At 42.4% G+C, this 26,833-nt stretch overlaps 1 protein-coding gene across 4 annotated transcripts in view; it reads right to left on the bottom strand.

Annotated features, from left to right (window-relative positions):
• The window catches only part of CEMIP2 (cell migration inducing hyaluronidase 2), a 72,109-nt gene extending 47,290 nt beyond the window's left edge, over positions 1-24,819 (bottom strand). Inside the window, exons 1-4 of one of the 4 annotated variants that reach the window (XM_046664240.1) lie at positions 24,798-24,819; positions 8,217-8,559; positions 4,655-4,795; positions 3,499-4,060 (exon numbers count right to left, since the gene is read on the bottom strand). In XM_046664240.1, coding sequence (XP_046520196.1) covers positions 3,499-4,060; positions 4,655-4,795; positions 8,217-8,547 — 1,034 coding nt within the window. In that variant the 5' untranslated portion in view covers positions 8,548-8,559; positions 24,798-24,819. Of the gene's footprint in view, positions 1-3,498; positions 4,061-4,654; positions 4,796-8,216; positions 8,560-23,390; positions 23,637-24,582; positions 24,656-24,797 lie in introns of those variants that run through there. The other 3 variants (XM_046664239.1, XM_046664241.1, XM_046664238.1) reach the window with 3 other exon arrangements.
• Positions 24,820-26,833: the final 2,014 nt, after the last annotated feature.

The raw sequence follows: 26,833 nt of genomic DNA, 5'->3' as shown, positions 1-26,833 counted from the left end.
CACAAGCCCATTTATTTTCCTTCTTTTTTAAAATGATTATCGCCTGCTCTCTTTTCAACTCTCCACTCTGTCATGTTCTCCAGTCTAGCTGCATCATAGAATCACATGGGGAGATTGAGAAATATATAGATGCTAAGACCCAGCCCCAGACCAATGCAATCACCATCTCTACAGGTGGGGCCTGGCATGCATATGTTTTTGAAGTTCCCCAGGTGATTTGAACACGCAGCCACACTTGAGAACCACTGAGTTAGAGTAGTGGTTCTCAAACTTTAGTAGGCATCCAAATCACCCGGAGGGGCTGGCCCCGTGGCCAAGCGGTTAAGTTCGCACGCTCCACTGCAGGTGGCCCAGTGTTTCGTTGGTTCGAATCCCGGGCACAGACATGGCACTGCTCATCAAACCACGCTGAGGCAGCGTCCCACATGCCACAACTAGAAGGACCCACAACAAAGAAAATACAAATATGTACTGGGGGCCTTTGGGGAGAAAAAGGAAAAAAATAAAATCTTTAAAAAAAAAATCACCTGGAGGGCTTGTTACATCAGATTGCGGGCCCCACTCTCACTGAGGCGGGGCCAGAGAATTTGCATTTATAACAAGTTCCCAGGTGATGTTGATGTTGCTGGTCTGAGCACCACTTTGAGAACCCCAGAGTTAGAGGTCAGAGGTCAGAGCAGTAGTTATCAACCTTGACTGCACATCGATTGCCCGGGGGTCCTAGTCTTTGGAGATCCTGATGTAAATGATCTAGGGTGGGCCCTGCACATGGGATTTTTAAAATTCTCAGGTATGCAAGCCAGGCTGAGAACCACTGGGTTACCGGCTTCTAAATATCCTTAAATCAAAACTGTAGAATCACTCGCCAACAGATTTTTAAATTTTACCTGCTATATGTCTCCCTGTTGAAAGCAATGTGTTTGAAAACACTATTTTATTTCTATGATATTAAACATCCCAGGACTTGCTCAAGCTTGTGGCCAAAATAAGAAAAAAAAAAAAAAAAAAAGACAAAAAGCCAGAAAATTTGCCCTAAGACTTCTGGTTTAAAACATGAAAAGAAAAATGTCAACCTCCTACCCTAGAAAAAAAAAAATACCAAATGTAATCTATGCCAGACAGATGGCTGCATATTCACAGATAAAAGCTACCCAAAGTGTGCCTCCATCCTTCTAAATTCCACACCCACCCGTGCATGGATTAGCCGCTCTTTGGCTGACAGTGTCTACAGCTGTATTTATATTCCTTGATACAGCAGAAGGAATCAGACAAAGAATGTCTCAATTTATTATCTCCCATTTGAGAGGGATGGAGAGCAAAAATATCAGAGGTGGCTTTTATTTACCAGAACTGCCTCAGCAACTGTAAAACAATGTTCTGTTCTACTGACATTATCTCCAAAACACTCCTACTTTCCTCCTCCACTTGAGGAAAATTTCAGCACAGGAGAACATTATCTTCAAAGGGGTATGTTTATGTACATTGGAGATAATGTCAACGCAATAAAATGTTGGCAAAGGATCACAACTCTTTTTTCCTCCCTCAAATCAGCAGCAGTATGTTAAAGGGAATTTAGAAACCAGTAGGGAGAGGAATCAAAAAAAGTCAAACAAAATATTCATAGCTAGTGATCACACAAATCTAGAACAAATAATGACATAAAAAAACCAAAAGTTGTAATCCCTGGCATTACTGGATAATAAAACAAAGTAGGTGTCAAACTTTGAAAAGACCATGCTTCCACTCCTGGGTTTATAAATTATATAAATATGTGCACAGGTGCATCAAGAGACGGGTAAAAGAACATTCGGAGAAACTCTTTTTATAACAGAGGTCCAAACTGGAAAACCACCAGATGTCCAGGAATAAATAAATTGTGGCATAGTCACACAATAGGAAATAAACAGCAAAAATGAGCCAGCACTACATGCCATGACATAGATGACACTGGGTAACAGAGTGGAGCAAAGAAGCCAGACACAAATATGATATATTGTCTGCTTCCATTTATATGAGGTTCAAAAACAGGCAAACCTAAACTTTAGTGTTCACCACACATTGCAGAGAGTGGTTCCCCTTGGTGAGCAGAGGGAGTGATCAGTGACTAGGAGGGGACAGGAGGGGGCTTCCGGGCTTGGGCAATGTTCTATTTCTTGACTTGGGTGGTAGCTCCCCAGGTATCATGTTGTGATAAGTCATTAAACTCTACATTCTTGTCTTTAGCACTTTTCTGTATGTGTATTATACTTAATTAAAAACCAAAAAACCTTGGCCATGTTATTCTGGAAATAGGGTCTGGAAAGCCCTCCTTCCCCACTGCCTGCACAGCACACTCCTAACCACCCTTCAGGCCTCTCCTGTTTGGGAAGCCTCCACGGATCCCCAGGCCGATTTGAGGGCTGCTTCTATTTATGCTCCCATCACAGCCTGTAGTTGCAGCAAATGTCTCATTGCATGATCCTTGTCTATTTGGGTCTCTGTTTATCCACTGGGTTAAACGCTGGCTCTGAGATGGTATCCTCTCATCTAAGCATCTATGGGTACCCAGCACTTAGCATCTCCAAAGTATTCCCTGGGTGAATAAACGCATTTTAAAAACATTACAGATCCTCTTTCTTCACTAATTTTTGTTTTTTTAACTTTCTCTAGAATTCCTATAGATGATGTTCCCTTCCAACAACCGCCCAAAGGAAAATATAATTAGATCACCCAACCATCAAAGGAAAAAATGAGGTCATTTCAACATGCAAGTTTTGAAGTCGTCTCACTTTTCACTGCAGATATTCCCTGACTTTACTAAGAACAGTAAGCAGAATTAAAACTTCTGTTTTTTAAATTAAATGTTGAGCCAGCTACTTCCTCAGACTCAGGGCTGCATTAGGAAATCATGGCACCATAGTCTATAGAACCACCAATGTAGAAATGAATCCTCCTCTCTGGCACTCCAGCTTGCTCCTCCCTCACGTGTGCCTCGGCTCCACAGACCTCCACCAGCCAAACAAGCAGATTCAGATCTGCACGCAAAGGATCCCAAAGGAAGACAAGAAAAAGAAAACTGTGCATGTTCCACTCCCTCAGGCTTTTAGACAACTTTTACACCTTCGCATGGAATTGGGCCCTAACCGTTCAACTCATAAGTTGCCTCAGTTGGCCTGAGTTTCACATGCGCTTCATTCAGAAGGTAGTGAAAGAGGGAAGTACACCATCCTTAAACTGCCTGATTGTGTCAGTACCACATTTCTGTTCTTAACTTTTCACAAGCCCAATATTATGCTTCACAAAGTGCTTCATAAACCAAAGCCAAGAAAAGGGCTTCTGTAACCAGTATCTTGTCCTCCGGTCCCACGTTTCAAAGGAAGAGGAACCAGACTTCCAAATGGTAGTGGCCATTCTGACACCTGAAGCCCAGCTGTGGTGCGGTGTGTTTCTCCACCCTCCCTCTCCTCTCACACAGACACAGACCCTAACACATAGCTGCGAAGGAAAAGATATGCCCACCTGTAGCCCAGTCCTTGGATCAGGTTACTTCCCAAGCGGTCCTGGATCATTTGTATGGTTCCTTGTAGGAGGCTTTTGGCTGCTGAATCTCCAACAGCTATAGCAACAATCCGTCCTGGATCCTGGACTCTCAGAAACTCCTCAAGTCGCCTACTCTCGTTGTGGTATTCATGGGTATCAAATCTCTCACTTTCCAAAATTTTGGCTGTGTCTTGGTCAATGACCCTAACATTGAGGCCCCTGGAAAAGTCTTTTTCAAAGGCGTAGGACCCAAAGGTCAAGCCTGAAGAATGCAGTGTTCTCGTCAACAACGTCCACGATGTTTTCTGTGCCCCGTGTAACTCCAGTGTCCCGCCAGCTTCCACACCAATAAATTTTTTGCCAAATGTTGGCATACTTTCACCTTCATCTGACCTGCCATACAAGGCAATTGTCGCTTTGGATTTATAGCGGCATTTTTCTGCTCCAATATGAAGCGCCCCACCATCCTTGATCAGGATGTAACGAGTCCTCAAAGTAATATTTCTGGATCCGTCTTTATCATCCCCAAATACAAGTAGTCCTGCAGAGAACAACACTAGTGTAAGCCAACTTCTGAAACATCTTTCTGAGATACAGAGAAATAGCTTTCACCTTAAGAGGGAAAAAAAGATACTTCCGCAATTAAGTTGGGAAAAGGAGTCTGCTTAGGAAATTAAACCTACTTTCAAAACACAGTGAAGGAAGAAATGAAGAGTTCATATCTCAACACACTAAAAATGCCCATGTATATGAATTTCAATCCATTCACTTTAGAGGGAAATCATTTCTAGGACAAGATCTAAGAGCCTACAAATATGAATCTCATTTTTACCTATGTTAACCCATGTTAATTCTCTCATCACTCTCCTTAGTTGTAACAAAGATGTAGCTATGAGAGATTACCTTCTGGAACTGTTCCCTTTTCTATACATCAAGAGTCTTGACTTGAGTAATTTCTAAGGCCCTTCTAGCTTTTGAATTCTTCAGTTCTACCTTAGGAACTTTTCATGTCTCCGTGGTTGGAGTGACACCACATCCTAAAGGCTAAGAAAAGTTTTCTATATAAAGAACATCAAATCTTCCTCCATTGTAAAGAGCAACCTTGCAGTTCCCACAGACAGGGACCTTTACTTACCTCCATCCTGAATGACTACAGAATTCACTGTGGCATCTGAGGTCAGACGGAACATATCTCCCTCCTTGATAACGACTTGCTTTGCAGAATCTTGACCTGGATCCCAGTTCCTGAGACGGGGGTTTTGATCTGGGCAGTTCTCTATAAAACAATGCAACATTGATATCCCATCAATCCAACAAAATGCAAGAATACTTTTAGACAAATCCAAGCATTACCATCATTTATTGCAATCTGCAAGTAATGGACTGACATAGTTTAATTTCCTACCATAAGGAGGGAAATCCCATCCCAGCAGCAGAGACATGTCAAAACCTTTACTTCCTCAAAACATAAAAAAGATTTCATCACAAAACTAAGTGGCTGCCTATCATCTAGTTTGGGCCAAACTCTACAAGATAAAACTCAAGTTCCCTGAATACTCTACTCTGGAAATAATAGTAAGAAGCAAAACCGTGAACTGTCCTTGGACCCACACTGGAAAGCTGTTTTAGAAAAGAAAATATGTTCACAACATACTGGTGAATAAAAAACGGAAATTGCTAAGCAATATGTGTATTAGGTCTTCTCAGGTTCCTTCCTGGCACAGTGAATTATAAAGTAGGCGATAACAGCACCTCTTTCATTCGCAAGGCAGCAGCTGATAAATATTGCTATCTTCAGACATGAACACTTTCCCAACGAAACTATAAGCAGCAAACAGCCAAAGATCCAACTTCTCATTTTCAGAGATGAGGAAACTACAGATTAGAGCAACCAAACGCAAGATTACGTAGCAACTTGAGTGATACGGAAGTTCCCCTTTAAGAAATGAGGTTTACTCGCCGTTTTCCTTCACTAGAATTGGAATTTGCCTCTTGAATAGGTAAGGATGAAAATGTAAAAGTATTCCGCATTGCCACAGCTATTCAACGCAGGAGATCTTTAGTTTCTAGTCTAATTTGGAAGAGGGGGGCAAAACACACCAATTTTGATGGACTAATGACCAAGTATTTACTGAGGATCAATTTGTCCACTCTGTACTAGACACTGTAAAATGTATAAAGCATAGAATGAGTTCACAGCCTTCAGAGCTTATAATCTAGCTGGAGAGAAAAAGCCACCATGTATGAAATAACTGAATACTGAATAATGTGGTAGCTAATTTAGGTGCAAAAGAGCTGAGAAAGTAGGAGTGGGGCTGGAGTAACTGAGGCAGCTTCAGTGGAACAGTTTACACTAGACCCCCAAGTGATGCAGTGTATTTAGCGAAGAGGAGTATGAGGCGGCGATAAGAGCACTAGTGATGCAAGCATCCCTTGCTCTCCAAGCCCAGGTGGTTGTTCAGCTGGAATAGCCAGGTGTAAACTACATTGAAACTAAGCAAAGGGAGGAATAGACAAGATAAGCTTGGGAATCATGAAAGTGGAAGGTACATCTTTAGAGATAATATACGCAAAAGTAGAGAGACTGGGTATAGCACAAAGATACTAGTCTACATAGAAAGAAAATTCTGATTCCTCACTTTGAAGTTGCATAACACTAATGCAAACATCTTACTTCTAAGCACTTCTATGGCCCTAGGCTTATGCTTTCTCTTTCAGGTGACAGAAACTACTGCAGTTAAAATTAGTCTCACGAGTTAAGTCCTTGGCAATTACCCATGGAACTGATTTTTCTCACAGCAGTTTCATAATTGTTGATATTTAATTCTTTTGATAAATCAGTGATTATCACTATTATACTAAGAATAAGCCTTAAACTCTTCTTCCCACTGAAGAAACAAATCTCATGAATTTGTTCTGACTTAACAGTGAAGATTCATTGAACTTTTCTTCTATCTCCCTTTCTTCCCATACAACATCTAGCTGGACTTCTCCGTCATGTCATATCACAAGCAAACATATGCCCCATGTGATAAGCACTGTACTCAGCTATGGAGAAGAATATCCAGTCTTTTGAGATCTAGAGCCTACCACAATAGTTATATAATTCCTCTCAATTATTTACAGTTATTCCCCAGGAGAGCATGCTTCATTAGAACTATCACCAAAAATTCTAGGCTGTTTCCATCCAGTAAAGTACATTTAATGAGAATATCTGTGGTATGCAAAAACCATTGAAAAATAGCTCAGCCAGCCCCACCTTCCTGCTACCCGCTTGTTGAGCAGTGGGTGCGTTATCAAAGTTACGTAACAGCAATAACCACAGTGAAGCTGACCCTGAAATAGTTCAGCATACCAGATCTTTCCACTGATATTCTGCACTTATCCTGCCAAAATGTGAAACTAAAGAATGTTGATTCAAGGAACCACATCAGCGATTGAATGTCTTAGATGGAAGACATCATTTAAAGCCACAGATTTCAGCTCTAGTTTTCCACTAATCTAGCATCCCTTTAACTGCAGATTACTTGGAAAGAATGACTCAACAGCAGTGAACTTGGTTATTCTGCCGGAGAAAAGGGGAGAGACAGTTAAAGCTGTGTGCAATGGAAAGCAAGGTCAAAAGTTCATAATGTGGTCTATTGGCATGGCCAACAAAGATGTTGATACGCACATCTCTCTTACTTCAGGTCTATTCTCTTACAAGTATGGACACTACCTCTTCCAGGACCTTGAAGTCTGTAAGCTCCCTAAAGCACCCATGAAAACTAAATAAAATAATATTTGCAGGTCTTATAAATGGTAAAATCCTTCTCAAATGTTATAACCATTTAAGGAGGTACCTAATTCAACAACAATCTGTTGTAGACTGTAAAAAAAAATGCAGATAAATATGGTACCCAGTGCAGGCTGTTATGGTCTGCTTCTCCTTCCATAGCACGGAGCCCTCTGATTTTGAGAAGGATGAATGGGATTCTGTTATGAGGCCATTCTTTGTTGGTATTATATTCAGGCTGACTAACAACAAACTTCTTCAAAATCATTCAAAGTATGGATACATTACCAACTGGAAAAGCAAAGGCCTCCTAAGAAGTTAAAGCGTCCCTACACGATGTTGACCACGAAGTCATGAGTCATTTGTAGACAAATATATCAGAACTTATACCTCCTACGGGATGTTTTCTTTTAAGGATATACATTGTTCCTCAAAAATACTTGAAGCTTCTCTTTTGGAACTGCCTCCCCAGCCAGTTTCAAACCACAGAACTCAAATCTTATTTTTTTCACTTATTTTTTTAAAAAGATTAAATGTAGTTTATCACTACCTTTATGATCAAAAAAACTTTGAGCCATCTGAAAATCATACCTCCCACAAAGGATGAAACTGTGCTAGCACAAGAAGTAAAGACTTTTAAAATTAGAATTTCGAAAAGAAATTCTCCAAGAACATCCTGAGACAAAGTGACAAAATGGAAAGGAAGAGCCATCCTTTAAGTGGATCATTTCTAGTGGACTCCTTTAACAATTGCTCTCATTTGTAAGAAGTTACACCTCATATTACCGAATCGTAGTATTAGTCAACTAGACCCAACTTCAGATAACAAAAGATTTATAGAAATGTTTATTCTACCATTTCCTCCCCTCTTTCTTCTCCTAGAATATGTTCTACGTGCACACACACACACATATGCACTTACCATCTGGAGCATATTTTGAGGATATTCCTAAAATGATTGCCAGTGCAACAAAAAATGAGAAGCTAGTAATAGCAAAGCAAATGAAAGTATTTTTGTGCCTCTTCTGCTTTTGGCTCTCTCTCTGGGCTTGCTGCTCTTCAGATGAGAATGCAAAGGTGGCCCGGGCTTCCTGTCTGATGGAGGTCAGTTTGGCTGAAGCTTGGCTCTTTGGAGGAGGAGGAGGGCGCAGTGGGACAACCTTCCCTGGAACATAGCCAGATGAGCGGTGGCTGTTTCCATTCTGAGGTTGCAGGAAAGCAGGGGAGCGTCCCCTGGAATCAGTGGCATGCATGATACACTGTCACTGCGAAAAGAAAAAAATTAAGGTTCAGAAATGTGAGAATTGTAACGGCTTTTTTTTAGTATATTTTTATTGTGGTACAAGATACATATTATAAAACTTACCACTTTAACTATTTTTAAGCGTACAGTTCAGAGGCAGTAAGTACATCCACAAGGTTGTACAACCATCACCACCATCCATTTCCCAAACTTTTTCATCATCCCAAACAGAAACTCTGTAGCCATCAAGCAATAATTCCCCATTTCCTCCTGTCCCTGGTAACCCAGTAAAATGACTTTTTGAAAATATCAAGTCAGCTTACATCCATGATATAACACACTGCTTCAAAAGTCCCCTTCATTGCTCATCTTCCAAGGCCGCTGCTTCTCCAGCCTGGCCGCACATTATGATCTGCTAACGCTAATGCCCTTAACACAATTAAACCAGGATCTCTGAGCCTGGGAGCCAAGCATATATGTCTTTTAAATGTTCCCCACGTGATTCTAACGAGCGCCGGGTTGAGAGCCCTAGCAACTTTCTCAATTTTCAGTGTGCATAAGAATCACCAGGGAAGCTTGTTAGAAATGTAGATTCCTGGGCTCTTCACTCTAATGAAATTTGTGCAAAGAGGGCCCTGGACGGACTTTACATTTTAAAAACACCCCTTGGTGACACTGCAGCAGGTGGTCGCACTTTGAGTATCATTCTTCTAAGCTCTTCGAATTGAAGTTAAAGTCCATGCGTCATATGAGGATCACAGGGTGGCCCTCACAAGTTCTAACAGACAAGCATTCACGCTTAGTATTTAATTCCTCACTAGATTCGTCTCGTGGGGAAGCAACTTAAGTATTTCTACCTGTGTCAGCACTAGAGACTCGATTCACTTAGTGAGAAAGCTAAAGTCGAGATTATTTCTTTAAATCCTCAAATTTAAAAAAAAAAGTAGGCATTCAAATATTATGTTTAAGATGATAAAAAAAATAGCTAACACTCATAGAGCACTTATTGCCAGGCACTGTTCTAAACACCTTACGTATATCAACTCATTTAATATATTTACTACAACAAATCTATGAGTAGGTGCCCTTATCCCCATTTTACGCATGAGAAAAAACTGTGGCCTAAAATAGTTAATTAGCTGGCATATGGGAGAACCAGGACTCAGACACATTCTGACTCTCGGGTTCAGGCTCTTAACAGTTACCCTACTGTGTCTTTCTAAACAACTGAGAGGCAATAATTTCAAAGAATCAATTTCGCAAGGGCGAAACTAAACTGTGCTGAGTCTGAAAGGGCACAGTAATCTCCGGAATTCTCCACGCAGAAGTTCACTAGACTATACATGATTCTTTCTTGTCTAAGAGAAGCTGACACACAAAAAAGTGAAGTCCTTTTTTATTTTTTATATTCTTTATAGTAAGCACTTTTAAGTTTCTGAATGAAAGAGTAAGTTTTGAATGAAACCTTACCTTTACTCTGCCCGTCAGAGAGGGAGAGAGGGAGGGAGAGAGGGAGGGAGAGAGGGAGGGAGAGAGGGAGGGAGAGAGGGAGGGAGAGAGGGAGGGAAGGGGAGATGGGGGGGAGAAAGAGGGAGGAAGAGAGAGGGAGAGAGAGGGGGAGGGAAGGGGAGATGGGGGGAGAAAGAGGGAGGAAGAGAGAGGGAGGGAGAGGGGGAGGGGTGGAGGGAGAGGGGGAGAGGGGGAGAGGGGGAGAGGGGAAGAGGGGGAGGGAGGGGGAGGGAGGGAGGCGGGGGAGATAGAGGGGAGGGGGAGAGAAAGAGAGGGAGGTAGGAAGGAGAGCAGGGAGGAGGGGAGGGAGGGGGAAGGGAAGGGAGGAAGGGCTATGACATATAAGGTTCTTATTGCAATGACTATGGATAAATAAGATGTGCTCAATGGCTTCAGAAACATGATGTTCAACCTCTCCCATTACTTCCCTTCCTTCAAAACTAGAGCATCTCAGAGTCACCTGACTTCATTCAATACCCTTATAATTAATCACCCTCATCTTCTGCCAAAAACAATGAATAAGATCCTGGTTATAAGTGTACGTCCAAATTGCTCTAAACTGCAGCAAATCCATTAAACACAAAATGTGGTCATTAGAGAAGCCACAAATAAGCATTCCCAGGACCCAAACAACCTGGAAATTAATGGGGACAGGAAGGGAATCTAATCAAGAACTGATGCTGATTTTACATGGGGCAAAGAACAATCTCAGTGTATCTGTCAAAAACACTTGGTTTGTGGGGTTTGATTTCTGAACAAAAGCAATTACTTAGATGAAGCTTAAGTTTCATGACAAAAGGAAAACAGCATGAACCAAGGTGCTATGGAAGAAACTGCTGCGTGTGCCAAGCAGAAGAACGAAATAATGGATACATCCCGCTGGAACAAATGAGAGAGTGGTACAACAAAGACCCGTTTATGATCGCCTGTTAACAAAGAAAGGACTAAACTAGATATTCTTGAGTGCCAGGCTCGCCAGGGTGGGGGGAATCATGACTATAATCTGCCCTGAAACGGGAGTGGGAATCTTTTGTCTGAGGCTGCAATCATCCGATACTTCATTGTTTCAGGGTGAGAAAGATTGTTATTATTTAACAGGCTAGAGGACCCTTTTGTGGGAGATAATGTCTCTCCAGATGCACCCACAATAAAACAAAAGGCAGTGAGAAGCTAAATGAAGTCACCATCCCACTGGGAATAACTAGTGTCTTCACATTCACAAAATGGTATCCTAACATGAAATTCAGTTTGTGGTGTCTGCCACAATCTAAAAGTCAATAAATCAAAAATAATCACAGTTGTGTTTTCCCCATAATTCTTCTGCAAAACTATATAGTTTTGTGTATATATAAATACTATTTATAAACACAAATGTGTGTGTGTATATATACAGTTATGTGTGTGTATATATATGTATAATCTGAGCCCATTAACTCTATTTTACCAAAAAACATGTAAATGCATACGCAGCAAATACAATCATTCTTTTCCTAAGTAACACATTGTTGCAACAATATCTTAGAATAAAATTACAACAAAAAAAGTCATATTTTATCCAGGCTTCCCTCTGAATTTACTAAAATTTTTAAAGATATAAGATCCAAATACATCGCTTTGGGCTTTCACTTTACATTTATGAGTTTACGTTATGAGTAGTAGTGTGAATCAATTACTTAAAAGTATATTGATGGTTATAGATGTAAACTATTCATGGGCAAAAACCTGACATTTCACTCATTCAATAAGCAGTTGTGAGCCTTTGCTGTCATTAGAGGATAGTGTTAGGATTTATGGGGGACAGACAAAAGATTGACAGCATCCCTAAGAAATGCAATTGCTAAATTCAATTTTAAATCACTTGATTGAAGGCCGAGAGAAATCAACCAAGCAAATATTGTAAAAATGGTGGTCAGGTTCCCAAGCTATCTCAACAACGGTTGTTTAATCCATATGGTTGTCAGTACTTGTAGTTTGAGTTTGGGGTCTTGAGAACAAAGGAGGCACCTCATAGAAGAAAGAGGATGAAGAGTTTCCTCTGGTCTTCAAGGCAAGTATCAGGTGCCATTTTAAAATTTTTACTACAAATCAATGTTTCTACTTAATACACTTAATTTGTTTGTATTACATTGTCATTGTTTAAAAGGCTGCATTTCTGGTGGAAAGCACATATTACGTAGAAGGAACACATGAGTATTCTTTGATATATTTTAAGGGCTGTCACAGCCTGTGCTGAGTCCCTAAAGACAGATAATCCAAAATGAGAGAAAACCCAAGTCATTCATACTGAATTTGGAAACGCACTCCACAAAGTTTTTGAAGTGTAAGTTTTGGTATTTAGATGTTTCTTGGAAGAATTATCTTGTGAGTATTTATTTACTGGATGATATAAAGTGGTAGCCCAAAAGGCTTGGTAATTAGTTAATTAATTAAAAAATAAAATTAGGGGCCAGCCCTGAGGCGCCATGGTTAAGTTCAGTGTGCTCTGCTTCAGTGGCCCAGGTTCAATGGTTTGGATCCCAGGGGCAGACCTACACCACTTATCAGTCACACTGCAGTGGCAACCCACATGTAAAGTGGAGGGAGATTGGCACAGATATTAGCTCAGGGCTAATCTTCCTCAGCAAAAAATAAATAAATAAAATTAAACAATTAAAAATTTGCACAGGGAATTTAGGCAAACATTTAAAATAGATAATGAAAGAAATTACTAAGTATATGAAACTGTCATGTCAACTTAAAAGATATGCATGCAAATGCTGGAAAAAAAGGGAATCATTCAAAACCTAGTACTTCTGTCTGATTACCAGTTGCCTTCACACACACACAAAAACACACCTTAAAAGCTTGCTGTTATTTTAAATAAAATCCTTCTCTTGGATAAAGAGTACATAACCTCAAACAGTATCTCAAGGTAGGAGGGGCTTGTACAGTTGCTAAGAGCATTCAATTAATTCACGCGGTAATACAGTAGTAATCATAGAAAGTAATTTATTTGGAAATTTCAATAACATTAAAGGAGATCATGGTTGTTAGGATTTTTTTGACCTATAAAAAGGGCTATGATTTTAACAAAATTGAGATAGTCTCATTTAAAGTTTTCAAACACTATCTCATCCATGAAGCCTTCCCTGGATTCCCCAAGAAGTTGCTTGCCTGTCCTTCCCTGTCCTCTGTTTAAAATGCTTATTGGATCCTCTTGCTTTCTGCCTCATGTTTCAGGGAATGTACATAGTTGGCCATCTACCGCAGTTGACTATAAGCCTCTTGAGGTCAGGGACGACATCTTACTCATCTTGGTATTCTCAAGGGACCTGACGCGTGGTAGGTTCTCATAAGTGCTTGATGAATTTAGATCACACTAATCCTCTGTATATCGTGCACACACACACACACACACACACACACACACACACAGGAATTTCCCATTAATCCTCCTTCAACCTCCTTGAGGCTCTGGGAAATCTGTTTAATCTCTATATATCAGTTGTCCTGACTTGGGAAAAACCAAGAACATTTACTACTTCAAGCAAAAGAGTCAGTGCATTAGTTTTTACAAAATACAATCCTAGTATGCAATCTAGTGGGTAATAAAAGGTATTATTAATACTGCAAATAGGAATTCTAAAGATAAAGAGCAGCAAGCTATCTAGACAAGCTCAACCATTCACAATATTTTCTAACAGTTTTAACAACACACCTCTGAAACGCAGCAGGCATATAGGAAAAAGGAAAATGTTCCACTCCACTTTATACTGTTACGCTGACAGCCAATAAATGCTGGGATCAAAGGGAAAGTAATTCAAAACTAATAAGAGCTCTTTAAAAGGGCTGAGTGTTCATGTTCTCTCTATGGCTCAGATGCTAACATGGAAGACAAATGCCTACCACACGTACACAGTGGTTGAGGACATTCGTCCTGTAGACCATATGCTCAGTCCTCAAAATTGTCCAGCCCCTCCAACCCAATGCACAGGGGGTCCCACGGCTGGCCATGCAGATTGGCTCCATCACATTGAACCCTAATGAAAATGCAATACTCTTGACTCATTTAAGCTCTTTTAATTCTCCCTACACTTGCTATGAGAACTTATTTTTGAATGGAAAATTCAGGCTTATAGGAACAGTCAAGAAGTTGGCATGATCTCATCAAGTTTATTCTTTGATTAAGGACAAAATTCTTGAAGCAGTATCCAACTTAAAGGTCAATTCTACAAGTTACAGTCTTTGCTTTCCAAGAGTTTCAGTACAACTGGCCAAAATCCAGCTGAGGAAACTTTTCCTTTTATTAAGATCTTGGTAGGTCTTTATAACACACTGACTGGTATGCTCCGTCACAGCAAAAAGTAAGACACGCCAGGAAAGAGAAGTGTTCATGAATTATCATGAAAACAAACCATAGAGGTTTACAATTATTAGTAATAATGACCTAATAAAATTCTCAACCAGCTCCTAATGGCCTTGAACTTTCAGTTAATGGTTCCAGCTTCCGACCTCCTATTTTTAGGAGAAAGACAACAGAGTAACATCAAGGTGATTTTCAGGTTTGGGTTTTTTTGGGGTGCGATGGGGTAGAGTATTTCATTGAGTTTTGTTGTGTATTCAGATTATGTCTGTAGCTGACAAACAGTGAGCTCACTACCTCAATCACACAAAATTGTTCAATAACAAATAACTTTAGCAATGTTGACTTTTAGTCCCTTTAATTTCGCAATTGGTCAAATATTTAAGTGTGATCGATATTCTCACGAAGCTTGTGTATTTAAATACATATTATAAAGATTTTCAAAAACAAAGGTTGAAGTTAGTTTCAAGGGGGAAAATCCTTTTCTATGTAGTTTAGAGGAATATATTTTATTCCATATTCTATTCCTACAGCATACAGGATAACATACATTCTTCTACAACCACCACCGGAAAGGAATTCAGCGTAAATGCTAGGTCTCTACGTATATCTATTTGGGAGAAAACAGACAGCTGGTGGGAAAAAATGAAGTTCCCTTTCATTCAGAGATCTGCTTGGTTTTGTGGACGCTTACTCCCCAGGAATCAACTCCCCCGAGAATTCTAACCAGGACAGAGCCTTCACACTGTTGCACAAGACACATTCTCCATTATTATCTTGCACTTCTCCTTTTCCTTCCACTCTCAAAATCAAGATGAGTCACCATCACCTGCAATTGTCTGGTACATTCCCAAGAAATAAGACCCTTTGCACAGTTAGTTTACTTACATTGATGAGCATACCTCGGCCAAAGTTGAGAGGTAGAAGCGAACACACCAACCCTTAATTACAAATCTTTCCCTATGAAGTGAAAGGATAAGGGACTGAGAAACTTCAAATCTATTCCCCTACCTTTTTTCTCCACTTGGTCAATTGAGACACACATGTGGAATGATATTCCTACAAGTTAAGCTACTATTACACATAAACACCAATATACACCAGACTTCTAGTTTGGTAGCATGTATTGTTCACACTATCTCCTCCCTCAAAGGAAATAACTCTCTCAACATATGCTAACTCTATTAAAATATAATACAGAGAAATTATAAGGAACACTTCAAGTATGTAGTCCTAAAAAGACTAAATTTACTAAAGAGTGGGGGGTTTTTTTTGCCACTATGCATTTGAATTGGAGTAAGTATTAAAGTTAGATGTTTGTTCCCTCCCCCCCCACGCTTAGAAATTCACTTTTTGGTTAAGCTACACCCTCTTTGCTAGAAAACTATAGTCAGAAAATAGTACATCCCTGGAAAAGAAAAATTAACTGAAAATACTAAGAATTTGTTTATGTCAAAAACAATGAAAGAATAAATGCTTATGAGTCTGTGTTTAAGGAATTCAGATTAACACATTAGCTACAATTTCACTAAAGTGGATAGATCCTCCACAAATTATACTGAATCTCCTGTTAAAACATGGATTCCTCAAAACAAGGAGTCTTTATTTATAATATCTAATGTCCAAAGTAAATCAAGTTAACACTTTCCCATTTTAAAGTTAAATAAGTAACATTTAAGGAATATTTTTCATTCATTCTTATACTCCTCTCATTTATGTAAGGTACAGGAGACAGCGTCTGATTTTTCTGCCACCAAATATACTCATTCATCTTGTCTTTTTCAAATCTGGTAAGCGTATCCACAAAACGCAGTTCGTGACCCTAAAGCCAAGATGGCTGATACAGCGAAAAGGCTGGTGAACATTATCACAGGCAACAAAAGAGACACAAAGGGAGGATAAATACAGACTTACGGGGAGAAAGGGATGATGAAGAATATCGAACACTCGTTGCCCAATCAAAAGGAAAATAAAAGCAAAGTACACAGGGCCCTGGATGGAAGCAAAGATCTAAAGGAGAAACAAAACTGGAGGCAGATCATTCTTCAACTTGGAAAATGGGAGAACGAAGGAGAGGGTCATTTTACCCACCAGTCCTCTGCTCTTCACTTCTGTTTCTTGTTTTCCAATTATTATTCCTCAGATTCTTTTTTATCCTCAATTCTTTCTATTGAAAGGCTCTTCTCTTTTCTCTTCTCCCTCCCAATCCTCCTTAGACCGTCCCCCCTCGCCCTTGTTCCCCAAGGGCCGGGAGGACACAGCAGAGAGGCTCCCAAGCTGCTGACAGTGACGGATGGCTGTGCAGAGGCACACAATGGCAGGCGCAGGCATGTCATCAGCCTTGCAGCTGGCCTTCAAAAGAAAGAACCAAAACCAAAGTCTGACCTGAGGGAGGCTGATTTAATGAAGGTTACAGCAAAGGGCAGAGCTGCCTGTGGGCTGCATTCTCTGCCGAGTGCCAGGGACAAAGCTTTCAAATACTTCTCAAGAAGAAAGACCCAAGAAAGTTATGTTGGGAGAATGTTGAAAGGTGGGGAAAAAAGAAAACGAAACAGAGACGTGTTTGATAAATAAGCACAGACATGCCAGAAGTTCATGATTCTAGTGATATCCAGAAATCAAAATGCAATGACAGTAGGAAACATCTAATGAGTATGTTTTGACATGCCTTTCAAACTAGGAAATATTCCAGATAAATAATGAGATGCCCAGAGTGGAGTGATCCAGGGCTACTCAATCCAGCATCAAAGTAAAGTTTCTATTCACAGCAGGGCCCGTACCAGAATCCAAATGTACTATTTCTTTTACCTACCACACATGGCCTATTTTTTATACAGTTTTAACCTCTGAGAGAAAAGCCTTGCCAAACAGGGAGTACGTTCAGGTTTGAGCATCTCTTATGGGACAAGAGCTCTGCTAGATGATAGGGACCTAGTGGTGCAAAAAAAAATATACATGATCTCTGCCTTCAAGGAGCTCAAAGCCCAGTGTCGAGGGCAGGAGACGACACAAATAAACAATTAATTGCAATGCATGTTGGGGCAAGGACACTGGGCTGGTGGGTCTTAGGAAGTGATGGCCTGAGTTTATTAAATCCCTACGAATGGAAGAGAGTTTAAATTTTCAAGAGCCCTGGCAAACTTACTTTCCCAAATGTATACATCAGACTACTACGAACAGCTCCCTTTGTGTGTGTGAACTAAAATCTGCCACTAAACTCTGCCACTAAAATGACAACACACTGTCCAACAATGACCAATATGGGAGGAAAACAGACTCACACAGTCTTCATATTCTCTGGAAGGCTGTCAGGCAGAGTGTCACCTGGAGATGAGCTCCTGGCCAAAATACAAATTAGTCATAGTCCCTGTCCTCCTGGGGCATGTGAAACCCTCCTACCAAAGGGACCATATTACAGCTCCTCAACAGTCTCCATGATGTTCATCAAAACTCAGGGGTGCCCGAGAGTCAAAAGGCAGGACCCCCAATGAATGAGCAATTACTCAGAGCTGTGGCTGGACTTTGCATAACTGGCCAGCGACAGAATACAGCCAGCAGCCACAGGACAGGCAAACGGGCTGCACGATGAGCTCAGGTGCCACAAACCCAAACAGGGAGAAAGACGACATGCTTTAAGGTTAAAGCCAGGCTCAGACAACATGGTCACCAGGCAGCCGGGGAAAGTTATCCAGGAGCTGACCAGACATCATGAAGGGTGGCCATATGGTAAAGACAGGCAGTGTCAAAATCAGCACGGGCACTTGGGAAAGCAGCAATTCACACTAATCAAAAGACATCATTAACGTTAATCATCGCGTTAATCAAAAGACATGCTGGAAGACAGTTCATCTCTCATTTGGCCTTTTCAGCTAACCCACCATACACAGCCCATTTCCCATCAAACTGCTAGCTCCTCCACATTACTAGCACTTCATTTCTGTCTGAGTATACCACAGGATGGCTGGAGAATGGCTATCAGCAAGCACCTCTTGAGCCATTAAAGCCACATCTTTCTCAATAATGAAGTATAATATTTTTGAAATCCTCATACAAAGTTGATTTTATACTGGTGGCACTGGTGGTATTAAAAAAACAATGTTTGTACACTTTAACGCTGCCATACGTCAATTATATCTCAACAAAACTAGGAAAAAAATTATAAGCCAAAATAGTTGTGTTTTGGGTTTTTTTACCAGAGTTTTTTTAATGACTTTCTCATTCTTTCTGAAACAGTAATTAGGCACTTGTCCTTGTATTAAACTTAATCTTTCCAACCCCTAAAATGTTAATAATTAACTTTCTGCCCTCATCGTATGTAAAAAAAAAAACATCCTTCAGGGAAGTGAGTCACCATTAGCGGACACCATTGTGACCACAGCAGACTTGCAGTCTGCAAGCACAAGCCAATAATTGGGCAAGAGCCCCCAAATCAATAACAATTTCACTCTAGGAGAGACTCAGTAATCAGACATGACCAGGACATCTATCTAGTTTGCAGTGGATAGTCATACGTTTTAAGGTACATCAAACTCAGAGTCAATTAGGACAATTCTTTTGTCAATGGCTCAATATGGATTGTCTTAAATTGTAACCCTTTTAGGCAACAATGTTCCAAACACAGATCTATGCAGTGTTATGCCACTTTTTTTCCTTTTAAGTATATTAAAGCTAAGACTGCTACAAGTTCTCCTAGGCAAACTTTTTATACTATAAAGTCTCATCAAATGTTGCCAAATTTTTACTTAATGTCCAAACTAAGATGGAGCCCTGATAAAATAAATGTAAAAGATTTATCACTTGTCACCAAGTAAGGAAATGTCTTGTCAGGAATATAATTACAAAGTTAGTCTAATAATAACAATTTCAAAGCAGAATTGCCTCCTAGATCAAAGGACTGATTTGTTGGGCGATACCAATTCTGTGTCTTAAGTTATCCACAGCTGCCCAGTCTGTTTCACTTTTTTTAAGGAGTCGTTTTAATAAGGACGCTATGCCTTGCTCATCTTTGTATTGCTCACAGCAACCAGCACAATGCCCTGCGTATCTTAGGAATGCAATAAAATATTTGCTGAACACAGTTCCTGACAACTAACATTAAAGGCTTCCCAAAGCGAGTACAGGGAAAACAAAAGAACCCGCAGACATATTTCTAATGCAATTCATAACCCAAATCTGAATAATATTTCCAGGAACTTACACCTTTTAAAAAATGTACACTTCTACAATATTTTAAATTTGTGTACTATTTATATAGAAAATGCAAGTAAAGCTAAGATTATTTTTTTACAGTTAGTTCCTCATTTAACAGAAATTTATTACAAGTAACATCACCCCACTGTGTTCACCCTATCATGCGTAACTTCTCCCAGACTAAAAAGAAGGTATGCTGTCGCCTTAAACTTGGGTGCAATGGGTTTCTAAGCCCATTTGCAAATTATTTCACCATTAAAACATTAAAATAACTAAACTGCTAACAAAACTAAACAGAAACAAGTTAGAGAATATGGGAGGAAAAAAATGGCTGGGTGTAAATAGGGACAAAGAGATTCTTATTCGTGCTAAGCCATTAATTTACTATATGACCTTACCTAATTAGTTAGCCTCTCTGGGCCTCAACTTCATTTTAATATTGTTTTTAAGGCCCTTTCAAACTACATGCTAAGATTCAGCATATGTAGTACAGTCCTGAAAACTGATTTACATTCACACCGCCCTCCCCTCCAAAGTCACATTGAACACGGCAGCTTTAAATATCTGAGTATAGATTTCTTTCAAAGGCAATTTATTAAAATGTCAGATGAGCTTAAGTCCATTTCTAGTGGAGAATTAAGGCAAGTATATTAAAGCAAGTATTGCCTACAGACTCGAGTTTCCCCGAGACAGCAGCAGCTGCTTCTAAGAGAACAGCCTCTCTTTAACAGGGTAGTTGAAAATTACACCTCTTTACAAACGGAGAAAATTAGTAAGGGTGATTTTCATGGTCTCAAAAATGCAGATGCATGGCTTTTCTCTTCCTTTCTTTTTCCTTTTCTAGATTCATCTTGTTAGGAGAGAAGAAAGCAGAAGGGCTAGCCTGACTTGGGAGGCAGAGAGCAGAGTAGGGAACTTACAGTACAGACCCAGACAAGCCCTTCTCAATTGATGTACTGCACCAGACAGGCCAGCCTGCTAATTAGTGCTCACAAGCTCAACGCCATGAAAAGATTTCCTGTGGCTGGGATGGGAAGATGTCTGAACAAGTGTGGAATGCCATTTGACAATAGCTAAGCTAAAGTCTGCAGACTTGCAGTCAAGGCGAGGTTCAGAACACTCTGGAAAGGGCCGAAAAAATAAAAATCTGTGACTGACACCAGGTACACAAAGTTATGATCTGTGTCTGTTCACAGCTTTAAAAAGAACAGATTCTGAAAGTACCTTTTGATACCAAACAGTGGCAGCTTGTATTGTACTTTATCATAGACATAGCAAGTTAAATCAAGGTTAGCCCTCAAAGAATTCCATCAAGTATTTTTGAAATCATTTTACAGATGAAGAAACAATGTGTGGAGAATTAGGGAATATGCCCAACAGCAAATTTTTAGCAATTGTCAGTCTTGTTTTAGACTCAATCTGACTTCAAGTCCTCCAGTCTTTACATGTCAAGATGGAACCCCGACACCAGTTTTCAGAAGTCCCTACTACTTTGTCTGATATTGTAAATTTTATTTTTCATAAAATTGCCTCCCCCACAATCCCCAATCTGGTCCTCCTTTGGGTTCTTAAAGCATTCTATGAGTAACTCCCCAAACACTTACATACTTACTGGGCCTTCTAACTGTTCATTTCCTTTTCTCCCTGGCTAGACTCATTTCAACAGCAGAGGTTGTCTTATCTTTCTTCATAGATGAAAGCCACCACACAGATTATCTTCACTCCCTGGGACCCCCCAAGCTTCAACCATTCCAGCCAACTCCTTCTTCCTACCAGCAAGAACACTCCACAAAGTGGACATTCGGGTTGCTTCTAGAGGGCCTGACACACAACAGGTGATTAAGAATTGTTAGTTGAATGGATGGTGAGTGAGGGGGTGGATGGATGATGCAATACTCACAAATATTTTACAGCACTTTACAAGGTCCACATTTACATACAGCATCCCATGTGAGTTTAAAACTGTGAATTTGATAGTGATCATTTAAAGTTTCTTTCTGAAGTGTGATTCATCATCCTCAAGTTCAGAAATTGCCCAGAGGTGCATAGCTAGTAAGTAGTAGCCTTTCAGCTTCACATGACTACCCACAAGGCCCACAAGACTACCTTACTGTCTTTGTCTTCCTTTCCAAGATCGCTGTTTGAGAACAGGTTTGATTTGGTCTATTAGAACTGTTTTCCTGTTGTGAAATCTAAGACTTCTGAAAATTTATGGGTTACAGGTTAGATCAAGAAAGGAGACTTTACTCAAACAATGAGCTATGACAAAGGAAATCTAAACAAGCACCATGTAAGAATTTAGCGACGTGACTTCCCTGTTCACACACACAGTGACCAGTCCTCAGCCGGCTTGCTCGCTCATTCACACAGGCTGTTAAAGCAGAACAGGTGATGACACAGAACTCACTTCTAACCTTAATGTTCTGAGCCTGTAAACCCATTCATTAGCTAAAACAGCATCAGGTGGACTGAAGGGAAAGCCAGCAGACTTCCAGTTCCACCCACCCACCCACCCACAGATTCTGCAGGGCAGGTACACAGAAAGCTGAGGGGAGTGATTTCAATGTAAAGGATAAAACGCCGTAAGGTGCTACCCAATGTTTACCAAGCAGAGGAAGTGCCTACTGCACTTTCTTCTGCTTTGCCCAGAAATGCAAATTCAAAAGAGCCCTTTGCATAGCTCATCAAAGGTACCGGGGGCTCCCTCCGCTCAGGTGAAACCTCCCTCCATCCCCCTTCCTCTAAATTCCTCTCACTTCGTACTTTCTTCTCTCGAAAACAGCTGCACACCCTTCACACGTGCAATTATGCAAGATCACATCACATTGTCACACGGAAACAAGGAGAGTCAACAGCAGCCAGTGAGCGGCTCTTGCGTGTAAGGAAAGTTCTTAAAACTATTAAGCACTCTATCCTTAACCCCTACTGCCTGATGAAAGGAGATATATATCAAAGTCTGTTTTCTTAACCTTATGCGGAGAATTTGAGTAGTTTCCGCTCCATTGCGCGGTCTGGTGACATTCATCAACCCTCAGCAGAGAGCATCCAGGGACGTCAAGACCTTGGTTTTATTGCAAGGGGTGGAGCAACTAGCATTAACTGCTGCACTTTGGGGTCCTCACAGAGCGGGACCCCCTCCTCTGCCAAGACCTCCCAACTCTGCAGAGGAAAGCTGGGAGTGGGGTCCAGGGCTAAGGCTTTCCCCAGCTTTAAACAAGGCTGCACGCGATGTTCAAGCCTCGCCTTAGCTTAACTAACAGAAAGCGGCGTGGCGGTGGGGTGCGGAGGGCCCCCCCAACCCAGGGGAATAGTAAAGAGACAAAGATCACCCCGAAGGCGTACGCGCGCGCGCACTGAAGCCCAGACTCTGCAATGCACATTCCATCAACCTTTCACTGTAGACGGCTTCCTGTGGGGTTTATTCCCCCACCGCAGCCCTCTCCAGAAAGTTTAAGGCTGTTCACACCGACTTTCAAAGGTCCATTGTTCCCTCTCCCGTAAACGTAATGAAAAGAGAGAGGGAGAGAAAGAAATCAAGACTTGGTTCCCAAAGACCCTTTCTTACGCAGAGGACTCACTCCGGGGGAGTCTCGTTACTCCTAATCCAAAGACGGGAAAGAGGCGCGCGGGGGGAGCGCAGAGGGTGCTGCGGGGGGCCGGGAGGATGTTTTCCGTTTCGGCAGAAATGCCCAAAAGCCAGGCCGTCAGGAGCCGGGAAGGTGCCGGGGGACAGCTGCCTGCGTCCTCGCAGTGGCCCCCAACAGGCAACAAGGGAGACCGGACGGAAAGCGCGTGGCCCCGTCCTTTCTTACCTTCCCCGCCCCCGCTTAGCGTCGGCTAATTCAGGTGCCTACACAGCGGCCCAGAGAAACGGAGCCGAGCTCCTGGCGTCCCCGGGTCCGGATCTTCCCTCCATGGCCAAGGAGTCCCTCTAGCCCCGGCGCCCGGCGCCCGCCGCCGCCGCCGCTGCTGCTTTTACGCAACTGGCAGCTGCAGCCTCTGCCTGGAGGTGAAACACTCTCCTCCCGGGAGTGACGCGCACTTCCCTCCGCCTCCGCCTCCTCCTCCTCCAGCCCCGAGCCTCAGGGACGGGGCCTCGGCTCACTCTTTCCCGGAGCAGCCGCTTGGCTTTCTCCGCTCCTTCCCCTCCAGGAGGAAGAGGAGGAGGAAAAGGAGGAGGGCGCGGGCCGGAGCGTCCCGCGACAATGGGGAGGCGGAGCAGGGTCGCTGGAGTCGCGCTTGTCCCTGGTCGGCGGGCGCCGCGGCTCGCTAGGGTCGCGCTCAGCCTCCGCCGGCCAGACAAGCTGCCCGGCTCTGCGGGGCCGAGGGCTGCGGATTGGGCGGGCGGGCGCGCCGACGGAGGCGGGGGGAGAGGAGGAGCCTGCGGCCGGAGGAGGCGGTGGCCGCGCAGGGCTCCTCCCGCCGCCCAGCTCCGCGCGAGCTGGCCGCCGGGGCTCAGCGCCTCTCTCTGCGGAGCACAGGACCGGCCCCCGAGCGCCCCGCGGCTGGGGCAGGGCCCCCACCCAGCGTCCCCAGCTGCTGCTGCAAAGTCCTACCTGTGCCGCGCCGCGCGCATCCGGCCCGGATGAACCTGAGCCTGCGCCCCCATCACCTCCTGGCTGAGCCTGAGCCTTCGCCCCTCACCGCCCCCTGGCTAAGCCTGACTCTGCACCCCCATCGCTCGCAGCTGAGCCTGACTCTGGGCCTCGATTACCTCCTGGCTGAGCCTGACTCTGAGCCCCTGCCGTCACTCCCAGCAGAACCTGACACTGCGCCCCCGTCACCTCACGGCTGAACCGGACACTGCACCTTCAGAGCTCGTGGCTGAACCTGATTCTACGCCCCAGTCATCTCCCGGCTTAGCCTAACACTGTGCCCCATGACCCCACAGTTGAGCTGGACACTGCACCTTCATCGCTCGCGGCTGAGCCTGACTCTGCGCCCTATCATCCCCAAAGGGACTTCCACAACTCCCACCACCGCACGCACCACGGCCGCCCCCACCTGGCCAACACGGGCGCTGGGTTCTTCGCCGTTTCTCAGGATAGCTCCTCTGGCGGCTCTGAGCGGACCTAACACGCCCCTGTCATGCTGAATAAATATACCTACCTCTCCCCACGCCCCCTGCCCGCGCTACTCTGGAGTGGCTGCCGCTTACAGGAGTGGCGCTCCAGGCCACTCCCCCGCCCACCCCAAAGTTCGGCTTTCTCTGGAAATACCTCTCTATGGATGTCCGCCACCGGCTGGAGTAGCCTGACGGCCGCCACCCCGCCCCTTGCTGGAGCCGCTCTCATCCTGGAAAAGCTTTGGCTCCAGCTGAGGGCGCGGCCCGGGCTTGATCAGTCAGACCCACGAGGTCCCGAGCTAGTGACAGCAGCAGGACTGCCAAATCCTGGTCGTCATCATCCTCTATTTAATTCGGAATTGGAAGTTTTCCCGCTAGGGAACTCTCAGTGAATACTGTACAGATAGGATTGTTCAGCTTTCAGGGTTGCGCTTTTTTGTCGGTTTTCCCCCCACCCTTTTAATAAAAACTCTGTCATGTAACCACGACACACCGGGCAGGCGGGAAGGGGAATTCCCTACTTCGAGGGTTTTGGTTAAGGGCTTTGTAGAAATTAATGATTCCAAATCTTGGTGATGATAAGATTACCCGGGGGCACTTTGAAAAATTTGGATTCCCAGACCCCACCGCAACCTACTGAATTAGAGGTGCCTGGAATAAGTCTGAGAAAAAATGCTAGAATGTATCCTTGAATTAATTAAAACCTTGGAAAGATGCCAAAATAGCAACACGGTCTGGTGCTGCGACCTTAAAAAAACCTTACCCAACGTTGGGAGCCACATTGCCTTCTGGGAGAGAAAGGAAGGGTCTTAAAATAAGGCAAATGGGTTTTTATTTATTTATTTATTTTATTGGGGTGATATTAGCTTACAACATTGTGTAAATTTCAGGTGTACATCACGATAGTTCAGTTTCTGTATAGACTGCATCGTGTTCACCAACAGTCCAGTTTTTGTCTATCACCATACTTATGTGCCCTTTTATCCCTTTCACCCTCCCCCCACCCCTTTCTCCTCTAGTAACCACTAATCCATTCTCCTTATCTATGTGTTTGTTTATTTTCCACATATGAGTGAAATCATACGGTATTTGTCTTTCTCTCACTGACTTCCCTAGCATAATACCCTGAAGGTCCATCCATGTTGTCGCAAATGGGATGATTCTGTCTTTTTTTAATGGCTAAGTAGTATTCCATTGTATATATATATACACCACATCTTTATCAGTTCATCCACTGATAGGCACTTGGATTGCTTCCACATCTTGGCTATTGTGCATAATGCTGCAGTGAACATAGGGGTGCATATATCTTTTTGAATTATTGATTTCATGTTCTTTGGATAAATACCCAGTAGTGGAATAGCTAGATCTTATGGAATTTCTATTTTTAATTTTTTGAGAACTCTCCATACTGTTTTCCATAGTGGCTTCACCAGTTTGCTTTCCCACCACCAGTGTATGAGGGTTCCCTTTTCTCCACAACCTCTCCAACACTTGTTATTTCTTGTCTTGTTAATTATAGCCATTCTGACAGGTGCAAGGTGATATTTTATTGTAGGCCAGTTTCCCACATTTGCATTTCCCTCATAATTAGTGATGTTGAACATTTTTTCATGTGCCTGTTGGCCATCTGTATATCTTCTTTGAAAAAATGTCTGTTCATATTCTCTGCTCATTTTTTGATCGGATTGTTCATTTTGTTGTTGTTGAGTTGTATGGTTTCTTTATATATTTTGGAAATTAACCCCTTGTCAGATATATGATTTGCAAATATTTTCTCCCAGTTGGTGGGTTGTATTTCTGTTTTGTTCATAGTTTCCTTTACTGTGCAGAAGCTTTTTAGTCTAACGGAGTCCCATTTGATTGTTTTTTCTTTTGTTTCCCTTGCCTGAGTAGTGATAGTATTTAAAAAGATACTGCTAAGACCAAAGTCATAGAGTGTACAGCCTGTTTTCTTCTAGGAGTTTTATGGTTTCAGGTCTTGCATTCAAATCTTTAATCCATTTTGAGTTAATTTTTGTGTATGGATAAGATAATGTTCTACTTTCATTCTTTTGCATATGGTTGTCCAGTTTTCCCAGCACCACAAAAGAAAAGAGATTTTCTTTTCTCCATTGTATATTCTTGACTCCTTTGTTGAAGATTAGCTGTCCGTAGATGCGTGGTTTTAGTTCTGGGCTTTCAATTCTG

This window comes from Equus quagga, chromosome 6 (genome assembly GCF_021613505.1).
Source record: "Equus quagga isolate Etosha38 chromosome 6, UCLA_HA_Equagga_1.0, whole genome shotgun sequence".
In the NCBI taxonomy this organism is placed as follows: Eukaryota; Metazoa; Chordata; class Mammalia; order Perissodactyla; family Equidae; genus Equus; species Equus quagga.
The sequence above is the reverse complement of the archived record's forward strand: the minus strand, read 5'-3'. Positions and strand labels throughout refer to the sequence as shown.